Below are 23,425 nucleotides of genomic sequence, written 5' to 3' on the forward strand. Positions count from 1 at the left end.
ATAAAAAAAATTAAGGATCAAAACAGAAATCTGAGGAACGAATTATACGTTTTCCCATAGGTTATTATATTCGATTAATGCGCCTGTTTTAAAGAACGCATTAGGCGCACAAATCGAGGGATTGCTGTATTCTTCATGATGGTCAGCATGGATTTGTAAAGGATAGGTCTTATTTTAGCAATTTACTTGCATTTTATGATAAGGTAATGAGTGCATTAGATAAGGGAGAATTATATACAGTGATATTCTTGGACTTTGCAAAAGCATTTGATAGATTACCACACGATAAGTTGGTGTACAAGCTGCAGAGGATGGGAATAAATAGTATATTGTTTAGATGGAATGGTGATTGGCTCTCTGAATGATACCAGCAACTTGTGTATGATGGGCTGTGTCTCAAAAAAGGAAGGTAGCCAGGGTTCTGATGAGTCTGTGACTGCATGGAGGGTTTAATAATAATAAAATGGATCAAGGCTTTCCATAAATGCAACTAAGAAATAAAACACAAGTTTAATTCAAAAAGTACATGGACATACACTGTTAAAAGCAAATGATATCGTGCTATTTTTAAAGTACATCTTACAGGATCATCTTGTCTAAGACTTTCTAAGATTTCCTTTCATTTGTGACTGGAACAGAAGAAACTATTTTCATAAATGTTAGTGCATACTGTTGTCTAAGTCTGTATACATATATTGCATGTAGTAAGTTGAATACTGTCTCTCTCTCTCTCTACTACTGGAGTTATGAGTGAAGTAAGCTGCATAACTTAATTCGGCATAAGGATTGATATCAATTTTTATATGCTCTGTGAACAGAGCAAGTAAAACTGATATCAATCATTATAATTCTGTGTTCAGTTGTTATTAAATTCTACCCACAGAATAGTGATGGAATTATTTCAATTTTTCTTGGATTGATGGATCCAAGTCTTGTTTTATTTGCCTATGAATTTCTCATGAGTATAATTAATTAAAATTAGTTCACCTCGACATACATTTTTAATTTTACATATTTTTAAACCAAAGGAAAATGTATGAGAGTAATGTCATTATTAATAATTTACAATCACAATGTCTTGTGTACATATGAGATATACAAAGGATGTATATAATTACTGTAAATATTACTCAATTTATTAAATATTTATTTTGATGTACTTGGAAGTTAAAATATGTTAATATGAGGTTTCTTTATATTGAGTTGAACACTTAAGTCTGAAATAAGTAATATCATTTCCTAAGATTAACCTGGTTAATGTTTTATCAAATAAAAAATAAATAACAAAAATAGTCACACACAAAGAATCATCAAATCTCATTCTTCTTTCTATATAGATAATTATTATTGTTCTAGATGCATGACAGTATAATACACTAAGATTTTTTGTTGTTTAAAAAATGAGTTATTATTTTAGAAAGCAGATATATATATACCCAGAAATTTTGTTACTATTAAAAAATTTGTATATGATATTAAGTCATATTTTAAAAAAAGAACAAATGACTACTTCATATCTAAATATACACTATTTTCAACTCTCAAGCAAAATTAAATTTCAATTAGATGTCACTTATAAAACTGTATTACTAATTCATATTTAAAATAATTATTTATATTTTATTTCAGTCTTTTAATTTACAAAATACAACGAGGTATTATATAAAAGAAATACCTTTATTTAATAAAATTACTAATGTGCTAGAAAATAAGAATTTGTTTCACTGCATTTCTGATGGAGCAGATTTTGAAGCTTGTTTTTGGTTGTTTTCTTCAATAGGACCTAAGTCCAGCATTTCAATTAACTGTTTTTTTCCATAAGGTGGAGGACCAATTAAACTTTCTACATCACTATAATTTAATACTTCTTTCTGAAGCAAAGCCTCAGCCAACTGAAAGAAATAAAGAAAATATTAATAACACTTTCAGAAAGAAAATAATAAAACATATAAAAGTTTAATAAATATGCTGGCTTATTCCTGTCCTAAAAAATAAATAAGAGTTAATTTTGTTTTATTTTTAGGAGATGAAAACAGTATTTGAAGAGGAAGAACTAAGCAAATATTATATTCTCATATAGATTACAAAAGAAACTGGGAATTCTTAGTTACTTTTCTTAATAGTCTAAACTGCATAAGAAACATTTCTGTTTTGAGCAATCAATCTGTGCTGCTTTTTTTTTTTTTTTCAGTCTTAGACCACATTCATTTTAGAATAATTTATCTAGGTTGTACAATTCCAACCAGGTTAGTGAAAAATAGTTTTTCATAAAATATTTCACAGATTTTCACTTTGAAAAATAAAATAAAGCAGTTATGCATCTGTCCTAGTCATATGTTTATCTATATTTTTAAGTAATTTATAATTATTATTATTATTATTATTACCCCAAGACCTCATGGAGTCAAAGACTCATCTGGGAGGTCCTTTTATCACATGCACATCTCATCATACCATGTCTTAAACACACTCAAACTCCTTGCAGACACCACACTCTCAGGCAAGGCATTCCAATCATTCACAACTCTGCACGAAAAAAACCTGCCTCTCACTCCCCCACTCACACCCTCTTTATATTATTATTATTATTATTATTCAGGCCTCCATGGAGTCAAGAGACTCATTGCGAGAGGTCCTTCCTAGGAAAAACAAAGTCTATCATACCACTCCTTGAACTCATTGACTGTTCTTGCTCTCACGACTCTATCAGGCAATGCATTCCACAGTTCAACCACCCTCCATGCAAAGAAACCACTCCTCATCTTCTTGCTCATAGCCTTCTTTTGTAACTTCCAGGGCTGGCACCTTGTCATTGCTCCTTCCCACTGTTCCACCAAGTGAAAGAACTGCCCAGTATCCACCCTGTAACTGCCTCTCAACAGTTTAAAAGTCTCAATCATATCACCTCTCCTAACAATTTATATTTCATAAATTGTTAAACAAAGAATTAGAGGTGAGCCTAGCCAAATTCAAAATATAAGTTATTAAAAGCACAAAGACAACATAAGAAGAAATTAATCACTCACTATATTAGTCAATTTCAATATCATTAAAAAATTATGATAGCAATGACTGATAATAAATACACTTATGTGAGAGAAAGAATTAAAAAATATATTTGGGTGACTTTTAATTTTAATATTTTAAATGTATGGCAATAAGCAATGAAAGAATGTGATACATTTATGTATTTAGCTTTTTAAGTCTTTTGTAATATAACTGCACTGAAGCATATCTGTCAGCAAGTGAAAGTAGTCAAGATTTTTAGTTTAATAAAGTATACTTTATGTTACTCCACATCATTTGGTTCATTATATGGGAAATGTGATGAACATCTTTCCAACCACTAAAATCTAATACTTTCAATGGAAGAGCACAGGGAGTTCACTGTTTTCTAAGGTTAATGAGTTAGAGAAGTTCCATATCAAAGAGAAAAACTTTCTGAACAGACTTACCTTTCTGGTTAGGTGCAGGAGCAATATTATACCCAAGTGTGAAAGGTACCAGTTCAATTCTAATAAAGCAAACAAAATCTATCAGAGCATGGAAATTGCTTTACTAAAGGAATATATGCTGCTGCAACCAGATTTAAACTATTCAAAATTGACTGCCACACTTTCTTCCTACATTCTGAACTGCATCCTCACTTCTTGTGGAAGTGAGGATTCGTGGACCATCATAAATGGACTATCTGTCAACAAAGCTCTTTCAATTTCTCAAAGGAACAAAACAAAACTCAGCATGCTTCTGCATGAAAAGAAAAAGCAAAACAGGCATATACCCCATTCCAAGGTCATAATCAATCTGTCTTCATATACTTTCTCTGAATAACACTAAGAATAAGTTATTATCCTGAGTGCATCAAGAATGCAGACATACAGAATGAGTTCAAGGCATGGGTTGATGAGCTTTGTGTGTGACAGCATGTACCTCCCATGATGAGTCTCTGACTCTATGGAGGCCAGATGTTAATAATTTAATTTTGTCTTTAACTCCTTGTAATATCCTCAAAGTAGATATCATAGCCAATGCAGAAAAAATTATTGGGAAGATAATGAAGAGATTCAGCTGACCTAACTTTTCATTTAAAGAGCTTCTTTGTTACTTTAAGCTAAAAAGAACACCAAGAAATATTCCACAAATGTAACAAGCAGCACACAAAAACTCGTGGTTATCAAAATGGATAAAGGAAATGCCTCAGTTGTCATGGATTCTGAAGAATACATCACCAAAATGAATAAGACAACAAAACTTAGGTGAACGTACATATGTACACACACAATTAGACCAATGATTTGATTAAAAAAAAAATGACAGTTAGCTGGAGGAATTAAAAAAAACTTAAATAAAGAGCCAATAGGCTTCATTTCAATGATGTAACTTTATTTAAATTAAGTAGATATTAAATCCCACATTGTTTCAAAATTGAATAAGAAACTCAAAGATCAGAATCAAAGAGTTTCATGCCGAATATAGTAAACTATAAAAGTATCGACAGATACTAGCGTAAGCCAAAGCACGTAGTACAAACTAGGGCAACTCGTAGCAAAAGTGGGTCAAGCTCTGATCACTATTCTTAGTATTTCCCATAATGTAAAAACACATCTTCTAGGAGATGCATGATGTTATACATTATGGTGGAAGGTCACTATCCATACCAGTTTCTACCTTTATTGAAGTCTCATCAGTGAGTAGTTTATAGTTTACTATATTCAGCATGAAACTCTTTGATTTCGATCTTTGAGTTTCTTATTTGGTTTTGAAACAATGTGGGATTTAATATCCCCTTAATTTAAATAATGTTACATCGCCAAAATTAAGCCTATTGGCTCTTTATTTAAGTAATTTAATGGATGCACCTGTTTCACAACTCGTATAGCAGAGTATATAAGTTCTTTTCGCTATACCCTCAGTATTAATTTGGTCTACCTACTCACTGATGAGATCTCAATAAAGGTCAAAACCGGTCAGGGTAGTGACCTTCCACCATAATGTATAACATCATACATCTCCTAGGAGATGTGTTTTTAGATTATGGGAAATACTAAGAATAGTGATCAGTACTAGCATAAGCCAAAGTACTACGTGCTTTGGCTTATGCTAGTATCCGCCGATACTTTTAGAGTTTACTATATTCGTCATGAAACTCTTTGAGTCCGATCTTTGAGTTTCTTATTTGGTTTTGAAACAATGTGAGATTTAATATCCACTTAATTTAATTAAAAAAAAAACACCTTACTCTGAAACACCCACTGCTTCCAAGAATTTAGATTCCTGAAGAATCTTAAACTGAAGGTACCTTTGAGACACACTGTACATGCAAGGGATTCATTCACCTCCAATCTGCACAAAGGAAAGAAAGAATTCATCAAAAATAGATTATACTTAGTGAAAGAATGAATAGTAATGGAATAGTTGCAGAAAGCTTAGATGTTTAGTACTCTGAGATCTTATTCTAACAGATACTGTACAGAAAATATTTTTATTTTTTCAATTTAAAGATATGTACTAGTAACAAACACAAGGTCTTGCTATGGGCTCTTACCCCCACTTCAGTTCTAGCTAACTTATTTAGGGAATCCTTTGAAAAGAAACCCATAAACACATACTATCAAAATCTAGGTTCAAAATTTGGCTGTATTATAGTTTCATCATCTGAACAGCTTCAAAAAAAAAAAAGGACTTCAAAAACTATCTTGTCAGCCTGCACCCTAATATTCAAGAGAAGGCATGACGAGTGTCTTCCCTTGATGAGCCCCAGACTCACTGAAGGTCTCTTGCAAAAGTTGACTGTTTTATGAGATGTTACTGTGATTGGTAACCAACTCGTTGATGTTGATGACATAATGTTTCCACAAGGATATCACCAGAAAATAATTTCTCAACAGTTTTAGGAGGTCTTGCCAGTCCGTCTAAACCCTTTGATCAAAGAAGGGTGACATTTTTCCTACTGAATTTTCACCTGTTGCATGGATGATCAAAAATACTGGTACATTTAAACTAGTATCATATATCTTTTGTTTCTTACTTATGCTGTGTCTACAGTATCAATACTTGGTTGGGACTTTGTTAGAGCCCCTATAACATTTGAGAATGAAGAATTCATGCTCAAAGAGTTTTTGGTTTGGCACCAGAGCTTCCCACCCATCATGGAGCCACACATGGATGCCCACTGACCGGCAAGCAATGACTGCATTCAGGAGTGGGAAGCTAGGGCTATGCTGGATGCTATACTAGCTCTAGCAAACCTTGGATCCCAACCACGGGCTACAGAGTGAGAGACTTACTGCAACACTGTCGACCCTTGCATGCAAACCCACTAGCCGATTGATCCTGGTCAAGCCATCCAGGACCACATATCTTGCCAAAGCAGAGGCTAATGTAGTGCAAGACTATGAGGATCCCCCCCCCCAAATTCCGGATGTCCATGGATTGCATCACATGGCAAACATGGCACCTGCGCATTGGATCCCAGTGACAGTGGTTTGGAAGAAAGGAGTAAAAAAGACCCAGGAGAAGAAGAGCAAAGAATACGGGAAGAAAAGTAAAGAATATGGGAAGAAAAGTAAAGAAAAAGAGAAAGAATGAAAAGGGCCAGTACTATCACTGGGAGGCCCCCCTCCGCCACAAACAAGTGACCCACAGGGAGGAGTTGTGTTTAAATGTTACAATAGTGTAGATCTGGATATGAGAAAGCTGAAAGCATGGAGGAACAGAAGTTGTAAAATTCTGTTCTAGAGGCTAGAATGATTATTATAATTTGAGAGCATCAGAGACAATAAAGGACTGACAGAATGGCATAGGAAAATTATGAGCCAAAGAAGATCAAAGAAGAGAGTATTCTAAATCAACTTGTTCAATGTGATTGTAAAATTTGCAGCACAACAAAAGAGCAATTAACTAATGTTATCTGTATGCCTATAAATAAAGTTTGCAGAAAAAATAATTTTTAAAATAAGGTGAATCAATATGATTGAAAAAGCTAAGCTATTTTTAGTTATGGAGCAGACCCTTTTTAATGACTATGCTAAATGTGTCTGCTCTATAGCCAAAAATTGCTTAGCTTTTTCAATTATATTATAAACAAATTATATTATAAAGGTGAATCAAAAAATGTTTTCAATGTTTAGAAAATGGAAAGGCTTTCAGCAGATTTTCATAATACTTAAGGCTGATAACAAGAAACAACAATACTCTCAAGCTTTCAACAATACTCTCCAACTCCTTAAATAAGTGTTATGACTTGTGTGGGTGAGTCATAACACTTATTTATTCATAAGCTCAGTGTGAGCTGAGTAGGAGATGGATGCATCTCCTTATTGATAGAAAGAGAATTTCTCTTTTGGCAAATAGTGAGAGTGCAACATTATTTAAACTTCAGTAAAGACTCCCAATGATGCTAAACAATAACACAATTAATATAAACATTTGGTGTACACAATACATAACTCAACTGTTAACAGAGATTAGAAACAATCAAGCAACTTACTTTAGGCTTCACATAACACTACAATAAGTAAATCTTTATAGCAGCTTTAGTCAATAATGTTAAATGCTATTATCCGAGTCCACCATAGATAACAACATGCCAGATATATTGAATCATAAATGATCAACTAATTGCTTATCTGATAAGTATTAACTAACTTTAACACATTGTTTGCTTACTGTACAAAAGTATCACTCAATTTCATATCCACACATCAACCTTCAATGAATAAGTTTCTCCTCATATTACAAAGACTATAATTAACCTTTCACAAAATAATAATCTTTATTAATAAGAACCTATAATCTATTAATTGTAAAACTAACTCAAGATTATACACCATCAAACAAAGTTCACATGAATTCAATGTCTTCCTTGCATGATAGTTGGAAACAATGTTGTGCAATTCCAATGGCCCTTTAGCTAGTACTACATTGGAGGGGAAACTACCTAAATACCAATTTTTTGGATATTATACTTGAAATGAAATTATATTCTTGTTTTAATCCTATACCAAAGCGTAAGCATAACTGTGAAGTACCTTCATGACTAGTCTACTTATATATAGAGGCTGTTGACTGGAAGTTTATTTTTCACTTAGTTAGACTATAATAAATTTAGTTTAATACTTTATCCAAGGTGTAAGCAAACAAAGTTTGCACCTGAAAATATCTTCAGGACTAAGCTCTCATCACTCCTTGTCTCAGTATCTCCCATAATGCAAAGCATATCTCCTTGCAGACATGTATACTGCTATGCATTAAGGGAAGGGGCCACTACCAAGATCGGTTTCAACCTTTATTGAGGTTACGTCAGTGGGAGGCAGACCCAAACGTGGAGATACTAAGGCAGAAGCAATAGGAGAGATCATATTTACCTAAAGGAGTTGCCAACAGGTGTACCACCTTATTATTGAATTACTCTGGATTTAGTGAAAGATGTTGGAAATTTATTTTTCACTTGGTTAGGTAGTGCAACTACCTTAACTCAGTCCTGAAGATATTTTTGGGCACAAACTTTGCTTACACTTGGATAAAGGATTAAACTAAATTTATTATAGGCTGTTGACTTTACATCAATGGAGAATTCTTTGAAGAACTATGACAGTCTTCTCTATTTAAATAAAAACTGGAGAATTTTTTTGCAACTGTGCCTTCTGAATATTATTTCAGAGAAGTGCCTCTAACATTATTGCCTCTGTTTTGACCACAATTGTAGGATTTATACCTAACAACAGAACATTTCCTTGTTTTGTCTTTCTTTACTGTAGAATGTTTTCCTCCAACAAAGCATTTCCACCTTTCTTACCTTCCTTCCTTCTTCATTTCTTTTTCACCTCCTCCTTCCTTACTCATGAGTCTCCCTTGCTCTCTGATATTCTACCTCTTTCTCTTTATAATTCTTTAAAGCTTATATCCATCTCCATCATGGGATTAATAAAGACAAATAAGAAACTGCAATATTGGCACATCTCCTTTGACACCATGACTGATAAAGGTGTATACTGCTTATCTGCACAGGAATTAACATATTACATGTGGGAAAGAAGAAAAAGAAAAGAAATGAAAAATATTTTTCATTCTTTTTCTTAATGCATAAAAGGAATATTCGTGCAAGAATTCAAGAATAAAAATTTTGGAATTTAGGATTCTAAGACTGAATTTTATGCCAGGTGTAAAATGAGATCATCAACCTACTCGTGTGTGCACTGGGACCGACAATGGTATAAAGTGTAAAGCAACACACATTTTAGTCCCCAAGGCTAGTGGTATTTGGGCAATAAGCTTGTATGTAGTGACATGGAAAATTCAGCTGGGGGTGTTTTTTCCAGCACCTGGCAATGTGCTGGAAACACCCCCCTTTCCCTTCCCTATGCAGCAGCCTGTGTAGGGATTACGTCCACTACAATTTTAAAGAAATATTATTTTTCAACAAATGTTCACTTTTGTATGTTAAAGGTTTTGCATTTCTAGAATTTCTAAAATTTTCACGAACCTAACAAGGTCATTACCCAAAGAAGCAGCAGCCCAGGCAAAATTAAGTGGATGATTCTTGCAAAGGGAGAACCTGCTTTGTTAAAAATTTTCCAGCATCAGCCTACCACCACTCCCCTTACAAGCGGAGTGGTGGTAGGCCTCTCGTACTGGAAACTTAAAGTGATTTGACAATAAAGTTGCATGTTTGGTTCACTACAATAAGACTTTCTATATTATGTAAAAAAATAAATTAAAATAATAAAAAGAACAATAACAAAAATATTCAGCCCATCCAGGGTGGGTATTTATGCACTGTGAGTTTACAGCCTTTCATCAAAACATTAAAATTCTTGTCCTGCACATGAAAAATTACAAAATATGAACAATGAAATATTAAATTTCCCAAGCATTATAATGAGTATTTCTAACAGCATTTTGTAAAGTGAAAGTCGCATGCATCAAATCTCATTAGTATACTTACCAATTTTAACATACGCTGATTTTTCATTAATATCACCTCAGTTCTCTTGTATGCTCTTGCTATTAATAATCTGGCTTGCTATAATTAAAATTATTGTCATTCATTAAGATATTAAAAATTCTTCAAGTTAAAAAACAGTTTGAGAAAGGAACACAACTTACATTATTTAATCAATGCTTTTAAGTGAAAGAAATATTAACTCTCAAAAGGTTGGATTTTCTATATCTAACTGGAAGACAGCAAGAAAATGGCACATGGTATATTTGCAATTAAATCCAGGAAGACAATTCTAATGGAATACACAAATTCTGAACAAATCTAGTGCCAATTAAAATATATACTATTAAATTAACTCATATTCTCATAGGTTAAAAATAATCTTTATTGTGCATCCAGAAACAAGTGACAAAGAGAGTGGCAGTTTTGTAGAATATTTATTATGTAGATAGATAAAGTTTTGCACGTTACAAAACTTGGTTGATTGGCAAAAAAAGAGGTGAAAAAGGGGCTTATAGGAGGGAGGGAGGGAGGGAGGGAGAGAGAGAGAGAGAGAGAGAATAAAATTTTTAATACATAATGGATGGGAGAGAACCATGAGTCATCCGTGAAAGCTGAATAAGAATGTAGCTGGTAACAGTGCGAGGTCTAGATATTTTGCTTAGAGAGAGTTATGAATGAAAGAAAGAGACTGTGAGAAGTGTTGTTGGGTACTCTGTCAATGAATAACTTTAAGGAGAGTATGACAAGCATTGCATAAATAATGATAAGTGTGGGTCACCTGTGATGAGTCTTTGAATCTCCGTGCAATAATAATAATAATAATAATAACAACAACAACGTCATATTGTAATTTGAGTTATTTAAGGAGAAAAATTGGCCAAGCAGTTAGCATATCTGCTCTCCAGCCCAAAGGCTGTGGGTTCGAATTCTGCCGTGGGTATGGATGTTTGTGATTGTCTTTCACTTTCATATGTTCATTCATACAACTATATATACACTCTCCCAAGATGGAGTTGGTCACCATGGGAGAAGTAGACCAAATCCTCCTGCAATGGGAGCAGCATTTATCCAGCAGTGAGGAAGATTATAGGCTCATATCATGATGATGATGATCATCAAGGGGAAAAACTAGATTATTAGTAAGTTTGTTTGTTTGGAATTAGGGTTGAAGTAACTGAAGTTAGATACCTGCTAATGGAGCATATTTGTCTATTACCTGTGTGTTGTCTTCTAGTCAGTTTGCCTGTTTTGAAGGATGAAAAACTTTATTATGTCTATATGAGACTAGCTAACTCACCTTCAGCTGAAGAGTATATTTGAAGAGTATATTGAATCATATCTAGTAATCAAAGAACCCTGACAGGTTCTTTGATTACTAGATATGATTCAAATTCAGGTCTTTCCAATCAAAGGGATGTGTTACTAAGTTATGGAAGCTTATATTCCCATATTCATTCATATCTCACAATGAATGCAAAGAATTAACTATGGCTTCTGTCCCAATGACCAGTGCATGTATTATACTGGTAAAATATGAGAGTTAACCAACTAAAATGTATTTAGTGCTGGCCAAAACTTGATCATGAACTAGAATCAATTAATCAAAATTCATATCAAATGTAAACAATATGGTTCCAATGACCAGAGCAGTGTTATACTGGTAAATTATGACAATTAACCAACCAAACTGTACTTAGTACTGGCCAAAACTTAATCATGATCTAGAATCAATTAATCAAAATTCATATCAAATGCAGGCGATGTGTAATTAATTGCAGGCCTCGTTAGCCAAGTGGTTAGCATATCTGCTCTTCAAACAACAGGCCATGGGTTCGAATCCTGCTGTGGGCATGGATGTTTGTGATTGTCTTTTGGTGGTAGATAAATTTCATTGCTTGATAAGATCAATGCTCCACTTATTGGAGAACTGAAGTGGATTTGAAAAAGTTCTATCCTTAGTCTCTAGAGCAATGTTTCCAAACCAGATAAAAAATTAATAAAATATTCAACAAAATTATAAAAATTAATAAAAATAGAAAACTAAAATCCTTAGCCCACCAATTTAGTTTAATCCTTTTGTTTGTCTCCACTTTGGTAAAGGATTAAACTAAATTTATTATAGTCTAACCAAGTGGAAAATAAACTTCCAACATCTTTCTCTAAATCCAGAGTAAATTAATAATAAGGTGGTGCACCTTTTGGCAACTCGTATAAGTAAACATGACCTCTCCATTGCTTCTGCCTTCTTATCACCACTTCTGGGTCTGGCTCTCACTGACGAGACCTCGATAAAGATCAAAACCGGTCTGGGTAGTGGCCCTTCCCTTAATGCATAGCATTATACATGTCTGCAAGGAGATGTGCTTTGCATTATGGGAGATACTGAGATGAGTGATGAGAGCTTGGTCCACCTTTACTATGAGTTGCCTCTGTCCTGAAGATACTTCAGGCACAAACTTTGTTTGCCTACACTTGGGTAAAGGATTAAACTAAATTTATTATAGTCTAACCAAGTGGAAAATCCAACATCCAACATTTTAATCTTTTGTGGGTGGGTGTCACAAGTATGTGTATGTATGTATGTGTGTGATCAAAAAACACCTGATATAAATGGCAGAATTAACGATATTAGATATCATGAATCACAGAAATGAAGATATTAGGAAGGAACTTGATATTGTTAGCATTCAAGAAAGTGTGAGCAGGGCTAATCTAATGTGGTGTGGTAACTTAAATAGCATAGGCAAAGAAAAGTTACCAAATTTGATGCAAAAAAATTAAAAAAAAAAAAGCCCAGAGGATGACCAAGATCTAAGTGGATTGATGCAGTAAGAAGTGCTTCAACAGATCAAAATAAAAGATCTCACAATACTGTCGACCTGACTAATTTGAAGAAAAATTGTTGATAGGAAGTTAGTAAATAATGTAAACTTAATTATATAGTACTACCATGATAGCCTTCCTGTTAAGGATATATATATATATATATATATCAGGAATTTGATGACGAGGATAATATACTTTTCACAGAATCAATTTTAAAAATCTTAAAAAAATATTTATTAAAAAATTAAAAATTAAAAAAAATTAAATTAAAAAATTTTTATCAAAATTTTTAAATTTGATATGACAAAGTACATGCTCTTGTCATATCAAAATATGGTATGAATGTAAATCTAGGAAAGTCTGTGTAGCGTTAATCAACTAATTTTAACAAAAATTATAGTTAAGTTAAGGGGACAATAAATCCCTCATTATTTTAAAGCCGGATACGAAACTTGGAGATCGAAATCTAAGAGTTTTATGCCAAAGAACTATCGGCGAGTCCAAGCGTAAGTCAACACCTGGGTAGTACAACACTAGGGCAACTCGGAGCAAAGGTGGAGCAAGCTCAGTCGCTATCCTTAATATTTTCTCATAATGTAAAACACAGCTCCTAGGAGATGTATTACTGTTTTACATTACGAGGAGAGGTCAGTACCCAGACTGGTTTCGACCTTTATTGAGGTCTTATCAGTGAGTAGGTAGACCTGGAATACCAAGGTTTAAGTGAACCGAACTTACATGTACCCCTACTAACGAATTGCCCGACCGGTGTACCCATATATTATTATTACTACGATAAAGAGCCAAGAGGCTATTTTTCCGGCAGCGTAAATTAAGTTAAGGGGATAATAAATCCCTCTTTATTTTAAAGCCGGATACGAAACTCTGAGATCGAAATCTATCGAAATCTAAGAGTTTCATGCCGAAGAACTATCGGCAAGTCCAAGCGTAAGTCAACACCTGGGTAGTACAACACTAGGGCAACTCGGAGCAAAGGTGGAGCAAGATTCGTCACTATCCGTAATATTTTCTCATATAATGTAAAACGCAGCTCCTTGGAGGTGTATTACTGTTTTACATTATGAGGAGAGGTCACTACCCAGACCAGTTTTGACCTTTATTGAGGTCTCATCAGTGAGTAGGTAGACCTAGAATACCAAGGTTTAAGTGAACCGAACTTACCTTTACATTTTCTCATAATGTAAAATGCAGTTTTACATTATGAGAAAATATTAAGGATAGTGACGGAGCTCGGTCCACCTTTGTTCCGAGTTGCCCTAGTGTTGTACTACCCAGGTGTTGACTTATGCTTGGACTCGCTGATAGTTCTTCGGCATGAAACTCTTAGATTTTGATCTCCGAGTTTCGTATCCAGCTTTAAAATAATGAGAGATTTATTATCCCCTTAACTTAATTTATGCTGCCAGAAAAATAGCCTCTTGGCTCTTTATCATAGTAATAATAATATATGGGTACACCGCTCTGGAAATTCGTTAGTAGGATTACATGTAAGTTCGGTTCGCTAAAACCTTGGTATTCCAGGTCTACCTACTCACTGATGAGCAATAAAGGTTGAAACCGGTCTGGTTAGTGACCACTCCTCATAATGTAAAACAGTAATACATCTCCTAGGAGCTGAGTTTTACATTATGAGAAAATATTAAGGATAGTGATGGAGCTTGCTCCACCTTTGCTCCGTGTTGCCCTAGTGTTGTACTACCCAGGTGTTGACTTACACTTGGACTTGCCGATAGTTCTTCGGCATGAACTCTTAGATTTCGATAGATTTCGATCTCCGAGTTTCGTATCCAGCTTTAAAATAATGAGGGATTTATTATCCCCTTAACTTAATTTAAGAAAAATAGCCTCTTGGCTCTTTATTGTAAAAATGATAGTTTATAGGTTTCCAGGATAGTCTACACTCAATCTTCACCAAGCACCCAACTTTGATTTCCTAATCTCAATAATAGAACATATTTCAAAAAAGAGATGACTCAATGAGATTATCAAACCATAAAGAAAACCAAAAGCTGATGACAGTTCTCAAATAATTTAAGTAATAGGAGTCCAGATAAACCAGTTCAGTACAAAACAGTAATAATAATCATGATTCCAGACTACTAATATTTTCAACTTCAGGATTTTATGCAATAAGCAGTCTCTCATATGGCAAGTTTGAGTACTTTTTCCAACAAGAATATGTCTCCAGCCCATCACGGTTATTATGCAATTTACATATCTTAGCTCAATGGTTTCCAAAGTGAAAAAATGGTTGATATATAACAAATTATATATCAACCATTAATAATAGAACTCTTAGTAATTCATTACATTGAATCTCAACTGATAAAGGTAGACAATTATTTATTTATTTATATTATTTGATCTAATATACATATTTATTTTTTCACCAGAAGTTAAACTTGATCAGGATAGGCTAGCTAAATAAGTAACTGTGTATTCATTATAATGTTTTGCAGTATAAACAATACCAAGAAAAGAAAAAAAAATTATATTTATTAAACTCACTAATATTTTGCTGGTATTCTAGCCATCAGAGCACAATTATAACTGTGATAGGCACACAGCAATAAAATAAAGTTCCTTGTGCCTGCAGTTTGGCCTACTTTGGACAGACTGGTAGACCAGTTTGAAGAACGTTAAAATTACATCTGTGATCATCTGTATGGCAAGTTGAGATTGGCAGACCATGCTCTGGATATTCCTTCATACAGGATCAGATAGAGGAAAACATCTTTATTACACAGATATTATTATAGGCCTGAGAGACTATTTTTAGAATCCGCATCAGCTATGAAGCACTCTCCTAACCTCAACGAGTATAGTTACATTCATTTACCAAAGATCTGGAAGGCTATTGTTGGATTCTGAATGAAGAGAAATTAAAGTTATTGGTATTTCTTTCAGAATCCAACATGATCTTCCATAACATAAGCAAGACTTGTAAATATTGTTTATTGTTTGTCTCTTGCTTAAACTGTATTACTCATATAATTGCTCTGTATTTTGTCAGTTATTAATTAATTATATAATTTTAAGATATGTCATAATAATGAAAGGACTCTGTAGTAAATGCCATTTATTTTATACTTTATTCCTTCAATAATATTATAACAAATTGTATGTATGTAACTTTATGAGCCTTATGTGAATTGTAATATATGTTTTGTTTTTTTGTTATTGTGAATGAAGGTGAAGGTAAATTTAAGTAACTATAGTATTTTTTTTTATTAATTTTCATTACTGCATGTAAAGGTAAAATGTTATGTAATGCTTATACTTATGTTTTATTTTGATTGTTGTCATGGAGATGGAATTAAAACTAGATAGCGTGAGCGTGGTGGCACGTGAGCTATGGTATTCAAAGGGAGATAGAATTGATATGAGCTAGACTGTGAGAACAAGTTTTGGCAGGAAAGAAAGTGAAGGTATATAAGCAAAAAGTGAGAGTATACATGGGATCAGTAGACCAGAAGCATTCACGACAGTGTGGAGAGGCAGGAAGCAGGGAGCACTCATGGCAGCACGGAGTAAAGTAAAAGGCTGTAGATATAGGAATTAGGTGCTGTAATTAGATTAAAAAAAGATGAGGAGACAGCTTATTAGCAACACTGAGTAAAGTAAGAGGCTGTAGTAATGGGAATTAAGTGTTGTAATTAGATTAAGAAGAGATGAGGAGATAGCTTATTTAGCAGCACGGAGTAAAGTAAGAGGCTGTAGTAATAGGAATTAAGTGCTGTGGTAGGACTATTTGAGGACCGGGAAAGTAATAGGCAACTGAGAACAATTCTTGAAGTTAAAGAATTACTACGTGTTCCATTAGTTTCATGGAACTTTAACAGAGAGCTGAATTGGTCGAATAGTGTTAAAAAAGGAATGAGCATTTTCCTTTACCCAAGTATGTCTATACATGTGAAGTGCGACCATTAATAGTTCAGTTATCATTGAGAAGATTTATTCTAAATAGTGTTGCCATAGTGTGCTAAGTAAATATAGTTATAAAGTGTGCCCATAGTGAAATTGATGAGCAAAGGATTTATCTGGTAAGAACTGTCCAATTTTGTTACTTCAGTGCAGAGATATATGTGTAATTCCTCCTGTTATTCCCCACATTAACTATAACGTTTTTTGCTGAAATCAGCTGGAGTACAAAGTGCGAAAGTGTATAATCATGAAGCAGTTATTGCCACCATTAATGTATTGAGACTTTACTGACTGTGTGATAATAGTAAAATTTGTTACTAAGAGATTTTGTGATATTGAACTCTATTATAAGTTATTTTAATATTGTGAAAGCTATAAGTCTGATAGCAGAATGCCCATAGCTAAATTTGTAAGATGTTGTGACCAGTTAAGCTAAGACATTTATAGTATCTTGTTTTCAGAATTGAGTTTATATGTATAATATATAACCCTGAATTAAATATTTTGTTTTGACGATTTTAAAATTGTGTTTGCCTGAATCTCTTTTACTGCACCATTCATGAAATTATTGGCCCTAGTGGGAGCTTTAAAGATAAGAGATAAACTCGGTCTACGTAAGAAATAATGTTGATATAAAATTAGTTGATGCTTGGTTTCACTACATTTCATTAGACTAATCTAGATATAGAGTGGTGCAGTCTAAAAATATAAATTTCTCTATATTTAAATTAGTAATCAACCAGCAACTTATTACTTGTTTAAGAACAGAGTTAAAACAAGATGGCGGATCAAAAACAAGGAAGTACGATCCAACACTATCATTTTAAGACCTGATTGACTGACTTCTCTAAATTAACTTTGTAGTTATCCAACCCATAGAGGATGCCATGTAAGGACAGTAGTTCTGTTTCCAGTTACAATAGAACTAAAAATTACAACAAGGGAATTAACATCAGTAGTACGTATAATTCTCCCCAACTTTACATTATCAAACAAATGAAGATCCTCAGTCAGTCCACATGATATATCAAGTTAAACACAAATCAAACAGCAGGGACCCAAGAATATATCCTAGGGCACACCAATGGTTACCCTCCTTTTCTGAGACACTGCTCCATCATATGCAATTTGCTGGTATCATACAGAGAGTCAATCTCCAATCCATCTACCAATACACTTATACATCTAACCTTGTACACCAACTTATCCTCTGGTAATCTATCAAATGGTTTGCAAAGTCCAAGAATATTACTGTATATAATACTCCCTTATCTAACATATTCATTACCTTGTCATAAAATGCAAGTAAATTGCTAAAACAAGACCTATCCTTTACAAATCTATGCTGAGCATCAACCCAATCTTGTATTCTATTCTTAACCAATCTCTCCAACATCTTGACTACAACAGCAGTTATACAGACTAGTCTATAACTGGAAGCTTCTGTTCTAGAACCAGGCATGGAGTGGTACTATTTTGCCTTCTTTCCACTCCTTAGGAAACTTACCCATTGCAATACTTTAATTAAATAACCAGGTTAAGGACTTAGCCAACTGTTGCACACATTCCTTAAGAATACATGGTGATATGTCATCCACCCCACAGCCTTATTAACATCCAACCTAATCAACCTGATTTATCTTCTGGATATTCTTCCTTCTTTCACTTCTAATGCTCCTAATATTTGCCACCCTTCTATCTATTATATGGCATCATTTACACCAGTATGGTATATGGTAATCAAGTACTCATTCGATCAGTGGCATAGCTAGAGCTTTTGCCACCTGGGGCAGTTCCTGAGTTTATCGCCCCTCTCAATACACGCCAAAAATACTGCAAAAAGTCAAAACGACGTATAGGGAAATAAATTACAACACTATGTTTATTTTTGAAGTAAAACTTTAATTTCAGCATTCTAAAATGTTATTTTTCTTGCTTTTCTGTTAGCAAAATCATTGATGACACTGGTGAAGTCTATTTCACAGTAATGTAGGTAATTCTTAATCAATTTTATTTAGAAAAACTCCTCTCACAACTAGCAACACTTACAGCAATTGTGAGGAAAATTCACAGTGGTATTACAATATTTGGAACTGAGTTCTCAAGACTGTATTTTAGAATTAACTGAAAAAGTTCAAAAAGGTTCAAAGTGATGCCTGGGGTGGACTGCCCCTGCCTACACCACTGCATTCAATAACTCCACTATATCTTTTACAACGGTCACTCTACTGCCACGACATCAACCTGCCATAATTATTATTTCTCCTGCTTCTCATACAGTGGAAGAATTCTCTGGAATTAAATTTGGTCTGGCCAGCAAATCTCCTCTCACACTGCACCTTTTCTTTCTTTACCATGCTTGTCACCTTCCTAGCCTGCATTTTATACTCTTTTTATATTATCCTACTCTGTTTACTCCCTTAACCTTTGGTATGCAGTGATATATTGCTTGTGTCAGATACTGCCTTATGAATTTCCATGCACTATCAACATCTTTTCTGCACAAAACTAATACTAGCATCAATACATTTTCTACTAAATGTATTGATGCTAGCTGACTACAAAGCTTCCCATAATCATCCACCTTATATTTCCACATATATAAGTTTTTTTTTGGTATCCTTTTCTTGTTTTACCGCTTCCCAAACAAGTACCCCATGATTACTCCCACCAACTGGTGGCAGTGTCAATAGCTCATTAACAACTACATCTTGTGAAGTTATCACCAAATACAAAACACTAAAGTCTCTTGTTGCTTTGGTCACATGATGTTTAAGATATTTATCTCTCAGAAATTCAACAACCTCACTCTTCCTGTACACTATCTCCTCCTTTCATTCTATATTCCCATAATTAAAGTCTCCCATCAATATTACCTTCTTTTTACATGTCCAACTAATTTGCTCAAACATTTCAGAATCATTAATATTCTCAACATTCTCTGGGCTATAACAGCATCCTATCAGATATACTAGCCAGTTAATTTCAAATTAAATTTGGAATCAGGTAAATCTGGGAATCTTTCAAATTAAAGTCACATGTCAAGAGTATCCATTTTAAAATGACAACCCAGAAGAGTTTTACTATGATGGTTTTGAAAAAATTGCAGTAGAGAAAACATACTGAAAGAAAGGGAGATTTGTTGAAGAAACAGTGCATGAAAAAAAAAAAATAGGGACTTCAAACTATCTTTTGTTTATTACTTCGCTGACATATTTCTTCAGGGAGGGGTGTTATCACAATGAAGGCATTGTTTTTGGAATGCTCCTTGTAGTACCAGTGTAAACCACAAACATCCCTTCTCTAGAAACCAAACATGAAATTTTTCAGGTCACTTCACACCTCCAATAAGTAGAATAGTGGTGGTGGTCTCATAAAAGCAATGCAATTCATGTACCACCTAAAATTATTGCAATTGAATGTGTTTTATGTGAAATAAGCGCATCTCAAGAGTCTTAAATGACTTATTCTTTTAAGACTTAAGAAGACAAAGGTGAAAATTTGGAAGGGCAATACTACAGCACTCATAACAGTTTCTACTGAAGTGAAATATTATTATTATTATACAGGCATCTCCATGGAGTGCAAAGACTCATTGTGGGAGACCCAATCTATCCAAACAATCTACCAAACATCTCCTTGAACCCATTAACAGAAAAAGCACTCACAACTGACTATGGTGACCCATACCACTTATTCAACACTTTCCAAGTAAAAAATCTAGTCTTCACACTCCCCCTACTGACCACACCTTTATTCAACTTCCAGGAATGACCCCCTTTTAATGATCCCTCTAGCAAGATGCTGAATTTATCCCCTGCATTTATCTTATAAAATCCTTTAAGCAACTTAATTGTTTCTATCATACCTCTTTTTCTCCTATCAACAAACTTCTGCAATCCACACACCTTCAATCTATCCTCATAAGGAATTCTACAGACCACTCACCATCTTGGCCACTCGTCTCTAAATCCGCTCCACCACTTCCTCACCCCAAAAAACCCAGGGGATAAGACTTGAGCACAGTAATCCAGATGTGAGCATATCAAGGCCTTACAAAGAGGAATTACAACTTCCTTATCTCTACTTGTTAATATGTTCTTCACTAGCCAAGTAACCTTATGGGCCACCTTAGCAATATGTCCTCTAAACTTTAACTCTCTGTCTACAACGCTCCTAAATCTCTATCTTCATCTAGTTCCTGGAGTACAGTGTCATCAATGTGATAAATAGTTTGTAATCTATTTATCCCAAAATGCATAATTTTACATTTCTCGACATTAAACTGACACCCATTAACTTTCGCCCATGCTGACAGACTATTTAAATCATCCTGCAAGCTCTCCACATTCCCTTGATTAACTATTACTCTAAGTAATTTCACATCCTCATAGAAAGGCTTATATGTTGGTTGCACATGATTACTAAATAACTTAAGGAATTCACAACATATACTGGAATATAAATTAAAATAAACTTTAATATATACATCCTATATTTAAGCAATGTCACATTGCCATCTTTATGGGAACATAAGATTAAGACACATGCATGCAGGTACTAAAAACAGCAAATGAGGTCGAAGAGAGAGAGAACTACTGTTTTGTCTAAAGTTCTGATGGTGCCCCCTAGCAGGCTATATTAGGTATTTTTGGCCATTGGGCTAATGTTCTCCCTAATATAGCTCACTAGAGGGCACCATCAAAACTTTAGAAAAAACAGTAGTTTCCTCGCTTCTACCTCATTTGCTGTTTTTAGTGCCTGCGTGCACATGTCTTAATCTTATGTTGCCATTAAGATGGCAATGTGACATTGCTGAAATATAGGATGTATATATTAAAGTTTATTTTAATTTATATTCCAGTATACATTGTGAATTCCTAAAGTTATTTAGTAATCAATTTCATATCACCAGCAAACAACTGAATATTTCCTTTCAGGTTATTTCCTATATCATTTATGTACAAATTAAACAGCAATGGTCCCAGAGCTGAACCTGGTAGCACACCACTAGTCATCTGTTTCCACCTAGATTCTGCCATTCCATATACCACTTTTTGATATCTGTCTAGCAACCACCCTTTTATCCACTTAACCAGTGTCGTATCCATCCTCATTTGTTCCAATTTGTGTAACGGTGTTCCATTTGGTATTCTGTCAAATGTCTTAGCAAAATCCAACAAAATCATCATGTAACCTTTTCCTTTATCCCACTCAGCTGTTACTCTATTATAAAAAAATAGCAAATTATCAAGGCGTGACCAACCCTTCAGAAAGCCATATTGACCCTCATATAGTATCATATTTTTATCTACCCATTCTTGAATTCTTTTTTTTACCAATTTTTCTAGTACTTTTACCACTATGCCGGAGATACTGATTGGTCTATAATCTGCTACGGCAGTCTTAGAACTTCCCTTATGAAAGGGAATTATTTTTCCCTCTTTCAACTCTTTTGGAACTCCACCAGAGTTGAGACTTAAAATACACAGTTTAGACAAAGGCATTGCCAGTTCCATTGTGCATTCTCGCAAAACCCTAGCTGATATCTCATCTAATCCCACAGCTATATTCACACTGAGATTCTGCAATATCGTAAGAACCTTCATAAATTAAAGATACCAAGAAAGGTGCTTAAGGGTAAAAGCTGTATAACTGAGAGGAGACCTCCACATAGCCTTTAAAGAAATGCAGAGAACCGACCGGGGGGGGTCTGACCTAATGTCCAATCCTCACCATCTTGTGGTGCACCCTGTTGGGTATCTACCTGGATACTGAACGAACGAGGATGGGCTGGCAATTTGGGATTTAGCTGACCAAATTGTATTCTGATTGGTTAAGCCAAAATAAAAAAAAAATAATGGTACAACATGACAAAATGTTGGCTGGGGCGTCGCTGGGTTAAACAAAGCCCCCGTTGTTTTCGCCAGAGAACCAGGGTGAACAGCGAAAAGTCAGCTACTGGAACAAATCTGAAAACACACCCCAACTCAACATCACCAGAGTTAAAGATCGGTACTATCAACATAAGAAGCCTGAATGGCAAAGAAATGGAGCTAGATGAGGAATTAGATAAGTACCACATCGACATAATAGGGGTGACAGACACAAAAAAGACAAAAACTAGTGAGATCTTTCTGAGCAATAAATACAAAATGTTATATTCAGGCAATGACAATCAAGGAAAAGAAAGAGTAGCCATAGAATTCAACACAAAATACGAAGCTAATCTTCTTGAATGGCAGGCTGCCTCAAGTAGAGTGATGTGGGCAGATATCAGAATGGGGAACTGGACAATGAGACTTATTTGTGCCTATGGTCCCACAGAAGATTCTACTAAGGTAGAAGTGGAGGAATTTTTTGATGCTTTAGAAAACGCAACTAACACAATGAAAAAGGAAAAGTTGGTCCTTGTTTGGGTTCTGAATAGCAAAGTAGCAAATGACTGTCAGACATACAAAAATATTTTGGGAAAATTTGGAGAAAAGAGCAAAGCTAATAATAATGGCAAATACCTGTTGGATTTCTGCTCAGGACATGGACTGGTCATTACTAACACCATGTTCCAACATAAAAATGTACACAAATTCACATGGAGAGAAGAGGCAAGGAATAAGAAAAGTCTCATCGACTATGTTATTGTTGATAATGATGTTTTCTCCCTGGTGCAGAACGCCAGAGTGTACAGAGGATTTGAAATTGGAAGCG

At 34.4% G+C, this 23,425-nt stretch overlaps 1 protein-coding gene across 1 annotated transcript in view; it reads right to left on the reverse strand.

Moving 5' to 3' along the window:
- Positions 1 to 1,599: 1,599 nt before the first annotated feature.
- Positions 1,600 to 23,425, reverse strand: part of Spg7 (SPG7 matrix AAA peptidase subunit, paraplegin) — a 299,389-nt gene continuing 277,563 nt past the window's right edge. Inside the window, exons 19-20 of the mRNA XM_090397373.1 lie at positions 9,947 to 10,024; positions 1,600 to 1,892 (exon numbers count right to left, since the gene is read on the reverse strand). Coding sequence (XP_090253499.1) covers positions 1,722 to 1,892; positions 9,947 to 10,024 — 249 coding nt within the window. The 3' untranslated portion in view covers positions 1,600 to 1,721. The remainder of the gene's footprint in view (positions 1,893 to 9,946; positions 10,025 to 23,425) is intronic.

This window comes from Typopeltis vanoorti, chromosome 9 (genome assembly GCF_054136105.1).
Source record: "Typopeltis vanoorti isolate ZY-2024b chromosome 9, IOZ_Tvanoo_1.0, whole genome shotgun sequence".
Lineage (NCBI taxonomy): Eukaryota > Metazoa > Arthropoda > Arachnida > Uropygi > Thelyphonidae > Typopeltis > Typopeltis vanoorti.